Genomic DNA, 10,897 nt, shown 5'->3' with positions numbered 1-10,897 from the left:
CTCCCTCTCTCTCTCTCTCTCTCTCTCTCTCTCTCTCTCTCTCTTTCTTTCTTTCTTTCTTTCCACTTCAGGTTAGTTAAAAAAACAACATATGTTAAGGAAGGCATAATAAAGGACAATAGAAAAATGATCATTTGGATGCATGTCAATTCATCAAAATATCCAAATGATTTCTGTTTTTTTTTTTCTTTTGAGGGAAGTGCATTAGTGTATGTCCCTCTCCAGCCAGCCAGCAGCACCAGCTGGCCCTTAGAACCTCAGCTTTACACAAGTTATTTTTGTCCTTTAAATAGTAGGTTGCTTGTAGTCTTGATCAAGATCATGTTTATTGCATGTTGTAGAGCCCTCTAACACTTTCTCTACATATCACAACTAGTAAACAAGATAGAGAAAAAATGCAGGGCAAGCCTTCTGTGATTCTTTCCAATCCCTTTACCAAGCAGAGGATGTTTCTATTTTGCTGTGCAATAAAATAACCTGTTGCATCTGTGTGTGCATTTGTGCTGTTTCCCCATGACACATTCATGTATGTGAATGTCTCCTCGGAAGCTTTGGAGAACTACTGTACATACAGTATACTCTACTTGGAGTCATGCGATAAGGAGGGAAGAGGCTTTCATTCTAATGTATTCTAAATCTTTTTACAATTGGCTCTCCCAGAGAGATGAATTGGAGGAATCTGAAGAGGATTTTCAAACCCAACCTTCTTCCACCAGCATCTCCTCACCACGCCAAATGCAGTCTCATTCTCTTTGTTCTTGGGTAGTTGTCCTGTTGACAGAGTTCTGAGCCCCTTCTTATTTCTATCGTTCCCCACTTTCTGCTGTCTTGGAAAAAGTAACAGGGAAAGCCTCTGGAATACTTTCCCATCCCAATGCCAATAGTAGCCATAGGAAGTGCCTGCATTTTTCTTCTCTGTAATGAAGTTACATATTGCACCTGTATAGACTTTCTCTCCAGAGATATGTGTTGTCTCTGTGAGTTAGTGGTATCTGGATGCATGTAGATGTGTTGCGCATGTGTGAGAGGGGCTAATCAGAATGGAGATATATGTGTTGCCTGTGTGTGTCTAAGTTGGGTGCCCATTTATATATTTCTGTTCTCCACTAATATACATCTATGTCTGTGAACAGGGTAGGCTGCTCCACTCTAAACCACATGACCAGGAGGGAGAGAGGTTTATGAGTCAACAAACCAAATTCTAAGCTATTGCCCACCTACATCTGAGGAATTTAAACTGGATTTTTTTCCCCTCTGGATTGGGCCCATTATTGAACTCAATGTTTCTTTTGATGACTTCTCCACTCCAGATTTGCTCTTGTTCCATTCTGTTTTCATAAAGGCATCCTTCTGACAGACATCAGAGTCCTTTTTACATCATTTGTTTATATCTTTCCATTGGTTTCAAAAGGAGAAAAGGGTTCTCTCTTAGTCCAAACACTGTTAAGGTTATGGTGAAAAGCTAGGAGACTTGAGACTTTTATAAGGTTTGAGCTTGCATGATTTTTTGGGAAATGCAAGGCCACTTTTCTTTGTCTCTCTTTGTGCAGAAGCCCACCAGTGCTGGGTGAGCGCTTGCCTGCCCAAGGATGGCATTACTGGGAAATCACCGTCAGTGATTGTGGCGCTTACAAGGTTGGGATTTGCTCTTCAACGCTCCTAGAAAGTAGTGACCTGGGACAGAAAAACAATTCATGGTGCTTACATTGCTCCAACAAAACAAGGTAATACAAAGTAGCTCTTCATAGAAACTTCACTTAATGTACTTTAACGTTTTTCTTTGGTAGTGGGCACAGGCGGTCTTTTGAAATGCCCAAATTTGGAGCAGAAAGTTGGATTTTTCCAAATTTTCCCTAGTCAGATGCATCTGTGTGTGTGTGTGTGTGTGTGTGTGTGTGTGTGTGTGTGTGTGTTAAGAAGGCAGAAACCACGGAGTGTAAAAAGTGTCAAGCTCCCATTTCCTCTGATGGACATCCTAATCCAAAGGAATGAGAGAATGCTCCACAAAAACAATGAAAGTTTCTTAAAAGAGAGAATTGATAGCAAAATAAATGAAACTAAATTTTCTGTTGTGCCCACAGTAAAAAAATGACAATAAAGATTATCTTATCTTAAAAAAAAATAACAAGTTGGAATTAATAGAATAGAATATTAGTGCAAATGAGAATAAAAATAATAATCATCAGAAGCAGTGAAGATGATTTATTTCAAACTTGATTGTATGACTGATTACTATCCTTTCAAGTTAGTGTTCTTTTCTTGACAATCTGCTCCTAATCTGGTTTTTTACATCTTACAATGGTGCACCCGTAACTTAATCCATCCACTATGCTGCTGGTCATCCTATTCTTATCTTTTCTTCTACCTTTCCCAGAACCGGGGCCGTTTCCCAAAAGCTAGTTTTCAAATAATGTCTTAAATTTATTAAAAGTAGGATTCTGTAAACATCTAGTAAGAACTCTGGGTTGATTTGTGTGATTATTCATTTGTTGATTTTCTTGAATATCCATGGCATTCTCAGGAGTTTTCTCCAACACCATATTTCAGAAATATCATTGTTCTTATTTTTCAAAATCCAGACTCTACATTTGGCAATGTAAATAGTCAGAAAAAAAATTGAAGGAAAGCAAAAAACAAATTAGAATGCCAACCTTATTTCCCAATCTAGTGCTCTGCAGAAATTTTGGGGCTGTAATACTCACTACTCAGACTTCCCAGGCAGCCCATGGTTTGAGTTCTGGGAATTGTGGTTCCAAGACATCTGGAAAGGTTGAGAATGATTGATGGAGTAATTCTCTAAGCTTGTTTAAATGAGCTCTTCTAAAATCCAATGTATGGACAGCAATACTATAAGCTGATTTGGTCATTTCCTTCTAAGGTTTCCACTGCTTTTACCACTTCAGCCACTTCTTCTTGGCTTTGATCAGCTATAAGAGAACTAAACTTCACCCTTCTGAAAGAAAAAATAGGAAGACCTCCCTAAGGGTTCTGCTGTTTTGGCTGAATTGTTTTTCCAAGAGATGTCTAGATGTCTTATCATTATTATTTCTTTGTATCCTGAAAATTCTGTATTCCAGTCCAGAAAGGCAGTATCCTGATTTTCTATCTGATTTGGTGATCTATAGTACTACAGTATATCTTTCTTCTTTCCCCTTCCTTGTATCCTTATTCAAAAAATCTTGGCTACAGTCTCGTTCCCAAATTCCTGAATCTCAGTGCATGTATGCATTTCTTTCACGTGCCCTTCAATCTTTGCATTCCACTGATGAGTTTCAGAGAATCATAGAACCAAAAGGTTTGAAGGGAGTATGGAAGTCTTCTACTTCAAGACTCAGCCTAGGAATCTCAGATCATCTTGGGCCAATGGCAGTCCAACCTTTCTCTTTTTCTTTTTTGATGTCCAGTGACAGACCACTCACAGTTCTATGAGTCAGGCTGTTTCATTGTGTAATAGCTCCCATGGCCAGAAAATAACTCCTTATTTTGAATTTAGGTTGAATAAATCTACACCTGCTTCCCTATGATAGTCTTTCAAGTATTGGAAGACTGGTATCATGCTTCGCCTTTGTCTTCTCTCCTTTAGGCTAAACATATTCAGTTCTTATAGCCAAGTTTCATAGGATTTAGCCTCCAAGAGTGCTTCACCATCTATGTTGTTTTTCTCTGCATAGTTTCCAGTTCCTCAGCATCCTTTTTGTATTGTGATAACTAAAATTCTCATGTCCCATAATCTTAACATTACACCACTGTTGACATAATCCAAATTTCATCCTTTGGTTGTTTCGACTAGATCATATTCTCTTTCCTGCATTAAGATTTCTTGTTTTTTTCCTGTTTCCATACTTCCATTGGCAATTTTTCATCATCCCTGCAAAGTAGCCATTGCTGTTTCATTTACGTATAATTGAAATTGAATAATATGTAAATACATTTGAATGCAAGCTTCCATCTCTTTCTGCAAGAATGGGAAGAACAAAATTTCACCGTAAGGTTCTCTTCCTGATTTTCTGGTTGTATAATTTTCATTAACTGAAATAGGAGCAGAGCTTTGAACTCTTGCAATTTGTTGTTGTAACGAATCCTCCAACCATGAGATCCATCTGTCTTATCCTGGGGCAATTTGCTGCATAGTTAATACATTGCTCCCATGGCTGCTTCGCTGGAGGTCATCCTGATGATATAACTGGTATTGGGAGTGAAAGATAGACTAGTTTTCTTGGAGTGAATCCAGAACTTTGCAATGCTGGATGATCGTTAGCTAGGAATAGTACTCTAGTGATATACTCTGTCTCGTTTTTCTGGCAGATAAGGTCACATTGTGGTGGTTTTCAGACTTCTCTTTTTCATATCTAATCGGTATTTTTAATTTAACAATCATCCATTGAAAAGGGTGGTTAGTATCTGTAATGCTGTATTTCAAAATGAGTGCTTCATGAAAGATATGTAGCATATATACTTCCTTAGTAATCATTTCAGCAGCCCTGTAAGAATGACCACCTTGATCAATACTATGGAGATACTTATTTCTGTGTGGAAATGCATATGTAAAAAAAGATATATGGTGATGGGTAGGTCAGAACTAGTCTCCCTCACGTCCCATTATCAGATTGCATACCGAAAAAATGCTGGAATCCATACAGCCCATTTGTCATCATATACTGTAGGTTAATTTAGGTTAACCTGTAGGTTAACAAATCCCCCTTCTCGATCTCTGCTCCCCACCCATCCATCTTTTGTTATCATATTGATGTATTCTCATTTTCTTGATCATTGTTTTATTGTGTTACTTCTCTTTTTTTTTATACTTCTTTCCATTTCTTCCTTTTTATTATAAGCCACCTAGAGTTAACCCCATGGTGAGATAGGTGCCAAATAAATTTAACAAATAAAAATGAATACATTCCCCAAACTAGTTCTGACTTTAAAATAAGCCAATGGGTTTATGGAGCAAAAGTTACAACAATCAGTAAATGTGCCTTGCCTGTTTTCCTGAGTTCTGTGTTTCTGTGTGGAGGATAGAAGCCAGACAGACATAGCTTCTTCTTACCTACCTATTGCTTTTGTACAAGTGAATAGTCAATTCTGTATCTAGAAGGAAGAGAGGTATATCATCTGGCCTATAGGCAGTACATTGTGTAGAGCTGTCCCTGTCTTGATCTGGTGTCCTTTTAATTTGTTGAGTTGTAACTCGCCTAATTCCCAGGTAGAATAGAAATTCCCTGTCTGGAACCTACCTGAGAATGCAGGTAAATGCAGAGCAATGCATTTGGAAGGGTATGAAGCAAATAAATTATATACAATATCCCAAAGAGTATATAAACAGCTCCAGATAATATATATTGCTTTTCTTGCCCAAAATAAATCCAGTCAAATGCTTGTCTTTTTGAATGATCCTGTGCATATATTCTAATTAATTTATATTCTTATTCAGGGCTTTTCTCATTACAAAAGGGAAATGTTGGAATGCATTGTTGAGCAATGGGATTCCAGATCCTTATTCCTAAGATCTAAAAATAAAGTAACCTGTCGAGATCAGGTAGGGAGTTCTGCACAGTACTTTTCAGATCTTAGAAAAAAAAAATCTCAATCCCAGGAGCTGGTTACAAATTGGCCTTTGCAATCAGGTTGGCATTAGATGAGATCTAGATAGTGTTGGACTAAACAAATTCTGTGTTGGGCCTTTGCAATGGATTTGTGTTGATTTTATATTTTTTGCTCTTTGCAGTTCTGTATATAAAGTTCTCCACAATGGTGAGATGAGTGAAATTATGGTGACTGAACAGCCTGCCCGGATTGGCATCCTGCTAGACTATACTACTGGAAGGCTCCTATTTCTCAATGCAGAGAGAGGGCAGTTGCTGTCTGCTATCAAGTATAAATTCACTAAAGCAGCTTATCCTGCTTTTGTACTGGAACAATCGGGGTTTCTCAACCTGCATACAGGCATGGAACTACCAGAATTTGTAAACCAAAGCTGAACATTCTCTTCTGAATCACATACAAAAGAAAAGAAAAAGAGGAATTTGGTAAAAAAAGACTTGAGATGGGTTTTTTCTTTATATTCAATGGCCATGATTCAGAGAAATGGTCAGAGAGTTTGGTAATTCTATAAGTTTTCCCTTCTGTTCAGAAACACTACACAGACAGAAACCCAGAAACTGTGGGGAAGTTTCAAGAGCAGAAAAAAAAAACTGAGAAGCTCACAGAGTACATGTAATCCATCCACAGGCCTGCAAGGAATTTGGATGGTGCCCAAATTCTTTCCTCTAGTTATTTCTATTCACTGGAATCATGTGCTCAATGCTTGCATAGAAATCCTAAATAAAATCTCACCACTTAACTATTTTTCATGCACTTTGTTGCAGGTATCAAATTACTTTCTGGAGGAAAAGTGTTTATGTTACTATATTAACATTAATGATATATTAAAATAATGAATTAAATATTAATATTAATTAATATCCAAAGACTTGATATGCTCATGCAACACTTATTGGCTGAAGGGTTCTAGAAGCTTCTTTTGCATTAGTACCTTGGTTTCAGGTCCAACAGAACTGGCAAGATCAAGCAAGCAAGAACATACAGATTTCAGGAAGGTATCTTTCATGCCAATCAGAAGTAAACATGGGACCTTGGAAATGCAAATAAGAATTTTCCACCTTCATTAATAGTGTATTAAAGCCAGTCAAGCTTCTCTGAGAAATTTGAAATGCACCTTCTTGGATTTCTCTCTACTTGTGCTTAGTGGATTTATGTGAATTTTATTTATTTAAGACATTTATATAGCTGCCCATGAGTGGTGTGGTGACCTAGAGGTGAAACTTTTGCCTCACAATCAGGAGGCTGTGAGTTGGATCCTAGGTAGTGGCAAATATTTCTCTCTCGAAGCTCAATGAGTAATAGTCTACTGCGAACTCCTGTCTAGGAGTCAGGAAGGGCATCTATCCAGTAAACACTCTAGCTCCATTCATTTGCCCTGACTCCACCCCAATGCAAGGAATTACAGGGTTGTTAAAAGAAAAAATATATAGCTGCCCATCTTTCAACCAACTTTGGCAGCTGCCAATCAAAAATTAGGTATCAGCTGACATCCACCATCTCTTGATTATGTATATCATGGATAGACCATCATGTAGAACAGGGGTCTTCAAACTTGGCTCTTTTATGACTTGTGGACTTCAACTCCCAGAATAGCCAGGCACACTAGCTGAGGAATTCTGGGAGTTGAAGTCCACAAGTCATAAAAAGGCCAAGTTTGAAGACTCCTGATGTAGAAAATCTATGTGGTTGCTAAGAGTCAACAATGAGTTAACCACACATTATTATCATCATCTCCATCTTCACCTCATTCATTTCTTCTTCAGCCCCCCCCCCCAGATTATCACACTTGAAAATGGGTAGCATGCTTAACAAGTACCCAAGCATAGGGTTGGCTCTACTTTGGAGCAGAGTGAAGTAACTGAAGTGATAGTGACAATTTCTCAGCCACTCCTTCCGAGCATCCTTTTCTCTGGGAAAGTACAGTTGTATCTGCCATGCAAGTTGCAACCTGTTCTGGGCCTCCTAAACTACCTTCCAGGCATGTTTTCTTGAGTTTGGCAGCTAATCTATTATACATCTGTGCTTTTAAAAACATTATTACCATATAAAATTAACAAAACAATTTTTAAAGTTAAAAAAAAAGTAGAAACCAAAAGAAAAGGAAAAAAACTTCCAATTCTACATTTCTGCTTTTTAAAAGTCAAATATTTACTAGGTAAATGTTTATAGCTTATCCTCTTTAATTCTTGGATCCTGAGCTGGAAAAAATAATGACTGTCTATCAAAGATAAACACTAATTTCCACTGTCAAGTAAGAGCAGAACCAGAATTCCAGTACTTTAAATGGTACTGATATCCAAATCACATGTACTGTTTTTTTATCCCAGGAAAAAAGAGATTGGCTCAATACCAGCTTCACACCCTGGGGTATGAATGATATTCTTGCAAATGTAGAGACAAGAGTTTTCATTTTCTTTACCGCAACCTTCCTTGACTCCTGCAATTCTTGACAGACCCCTGCAGCTGCTATTTAAAACAGAAACAAAATGGGCACATTAAATATTCCCATGCTTTTTATATAACACCATTTACCCTGCTCAGAGCTTTGGGATTTGGAGCAGAAGATTTTGAAACTTCAAATCCTAAATGGGTCCCTAACACACACACAGATCACACATCACACAACACAGGTCAACCATTGACTAGGCTGCTTTTCAGTGCTGATCAAGGGCTGTCTTCTGTTTCTATGTTCAAAATTCCCATTTTCAAAAGCTACCCAAACAACAGCAGATAGGATGGGAGTACACTTAAAAAACATAGGCAGGATTTCAACTGGACCACCATGGCTATTTTGAATGTTTGAACTACATCCTGGGGCTGCCTCTCTTTGAGTATTTTTATTTCTTCTTCTCAATCTATCCTTTGCAAAATGTCCAGGAGTCAAATAAGACAAATGCAGATAGTAGTGGCTTCAAGAAAATTGTTTACAATTAATTGGGGAAATCCTACAAAGCAGTACTGCATTTTTTTAATGAAGTGTATCGATTTTATGTTAAATCTTTGTCAGTTTAAAAGTAAGCCTATCCCTCAGCGACTAAGCTAAGAATTTATTGCAATTTTTTAAAAAGAAAGGGGGAAAAAAGCAGTATGATGTGATTCAGCTGTTATATAAACTTCAAAGGCTCCTGCCAGCAGTGCCAGTATGATGCCCATAGTACCAATGCTTCCTTTGCAATCCATCTTATAGTTGTCATTTAGCTACTACAATTGGGTCCAGCAACCCAGTCATTAACTGAAGTCGCCACTAAGTAAAACCATGACTGTGCTTATGATCTTACTTCGGCTTTCCTTTGCTTTACAGACCTGTGAAAGTTGTAAAAATGATGATTGGTCATAAAATTGCACTTTCATCACTGTTGTAACTGTGAATTCTCATTAAACAAGGACTACCTATAATGTAGGAAACAAAGAACATGTTATACATCAGAGTTTCTCAAACTTTCTGCAGTTGTGTGCCCCAACCAGTTTGGTGCTGTGGTTAAGGCACCAGGCTAGAAACTAAGAGATGATGAGTTCTAGTCTTATCTTAGACACAAAGCCAGCTGGGCGATCTTGGGCCAGTTGCCTTCTCTCAGCCTGAAGAAGACAATGGCAAACCTTTTCTGAAAATCTTGCCACTAGGACTAGTCCAGGTACAGTGCCAGGAGTCAAGACTTGAAGATACAAACACACAGACAAAAAGTTCAGAAATCTTGATCCAACACCCCTCCCTACAATTTCATTTTTAAAACCATGGAAGTTTGTTTTTCAGCAAATAAGACAGGCTTTCCTATCCCCTCCCTTTTTAAAGTCCTCTTTGAAATTAAACTTTCAACCCCTTTGCTCCAACATTAGATATTTATTTACCACTTAAATTGTTTTATGTAATCTATACCATGTAATAACAATATCTCTTAACACAAACTTATTGGTCAAAGAAGCTAGAAAGGTGAGACAAATGGTTCTCAGTCTTGACAGAACCATAATATGATCACTGAGCAGATGTTTTACAATCTTAAGGCTGAGAAGAGATAGCATAATATCTATTACCTTGAAAATTCCAGTCCTATAATTCAAATCCAAACTGAGGAAGAGAGAGAGAGAGAGAGAGAGAGAGAGAGAGAGAGATATGATAGGGATCGTCTACCTATGCCACAGGGTTTCTACCTTGTCTGCAATAAAACAACATGTAGCTCGATTGTGTTTATATGTTTCAGCTGAAAGCAAGCCTCTGGATATGAGACTAAGTATTTGAAGACAATAGATTTAATGGCATGATATCTGATTGCCAGATCTGCCTTTTTCTACTTAAAATTCAAAGTTAAACAATAGCTACAGTTCCTCTTGCCAACTTGCTATTATTCAGGTCTCCCGTGCCTGACTCAAACATCAAAAGTAAGTTGAAACCCATGACAATCAGCTAATTTGACAAGTGGGGCAGAATCACCCACATGTGTGGCATCCATACTGATCTCAGCCCAAGATCTGGCAGCCACTGTTTGAATACTTGGAGCAGGTATAGCCCTCCAAGGACATGCCAAAAACAATGATAATTCAGCAAAGTTATTACCTTCCTCAAACAATATTAATCATACAGATGCCTCAGATGTAAATGTTTTCTTAGGAACTGAATTTGAATGGGATTTATAAATGTCCTAACAAGTAAGAGAGGTACAGATGGGAACCCATCTTTTGAAGCCGAATAGTTCAGACAATTTTCTGAAAATCCTGGGGCTATCTTCCACTAATCCAGTTAAACTAAAGATCACCAATAGCAAAATTCATCATCACTTACACGGTAAGCGCTTAGCACAAGAGTAATACCATTGATATGGAACCATTTGCACAGAATGTGGGCTGGAATGAAAAGGGTTTGATTGGGCAGTTTAAAGTGGAAGTGTCTAACATGAAATGAACTCATTTGTCAGGGCATCGCAACAACTTTGTCTATACTATTTCAAGACTGCTTGATGGAAAATTAGGAAATTGTGGCAGGGGACAGGTAGGAAGAGAAGATGCCATTATTTTTGTTGCACTTCCTCTCTCCTACACTTCTGCCCACGCATCTGAGATTTCAACTTCAGAGATAGCAGAATGGAATATGGAAGCGTCCTGTAAATACTGTTTTCTGAAACCTCAACTAAGCATTGTGCTTGTGGGGAAGTGGATATTTTGCAATCAGATGCCTTAAATATTCCAGTTCTGGCCTGTTGGAACATGGGTCAGTTTGACCCTCCAAGGGCTAGAGTCCCCGATGCCCAGATATTAAGTAAAGTGCAGCCATGTGAAGCTTGGCATCATAATTTATGTCTGTTCT

At 38.1% G+C, this 10,897-nt stretch overlaps 1 protein-coding gene across 1 annotated transcript in view; it reads left to right on the top strand.

Moving 5' to 3' along the window:
* Positions 1-6,353, top strand: part of CMYA5 (cardiomyopathy associated 5) — a 62,965-nt gene extending 56,612 nt beyond the window's left edge. Inside the window, exons 12-13 of the mRNA XM_015816424.1 lie at positions 1,551-1,724; positions 5,726-6,353. Of these exons, the coding sequence (XP_015671910.1) occupies positions 1,551-1,724; positions 5,726-5,978 (427 nt within the window). The 3' untranslated portion in view covers positions 5,979-6,353. The remainder of the gene's footprint in view (positions 1-1,550; positions 1,725-5,725) is intronic.
* The last annotated feature ends 4,544 nt before the right edge of the window (positions 6,354-10,897 follow it).

The sequence above is a fragment of the Protobothrops mucrosquamatus genome, unplaced genomic scaffold, assembly GCF_001527695.2.
Source record: "Protobothrops mucrosquamatus isolate PMUCROS unplaced genomic scaffold, P.Mucros_1.0 scaffold450, whole genome shotgun sequence".
NCBI lineage: Eukaryota > Metazoa > Chordata > Lepidosauria > Squamata > Viperidae > Protobothrops > Protobothrops mucrosquamatus.
Note: the sequence above shows the minus strand (reverse complement) of the source record. Positions and strands in the feature narration are given on the sequence as shown.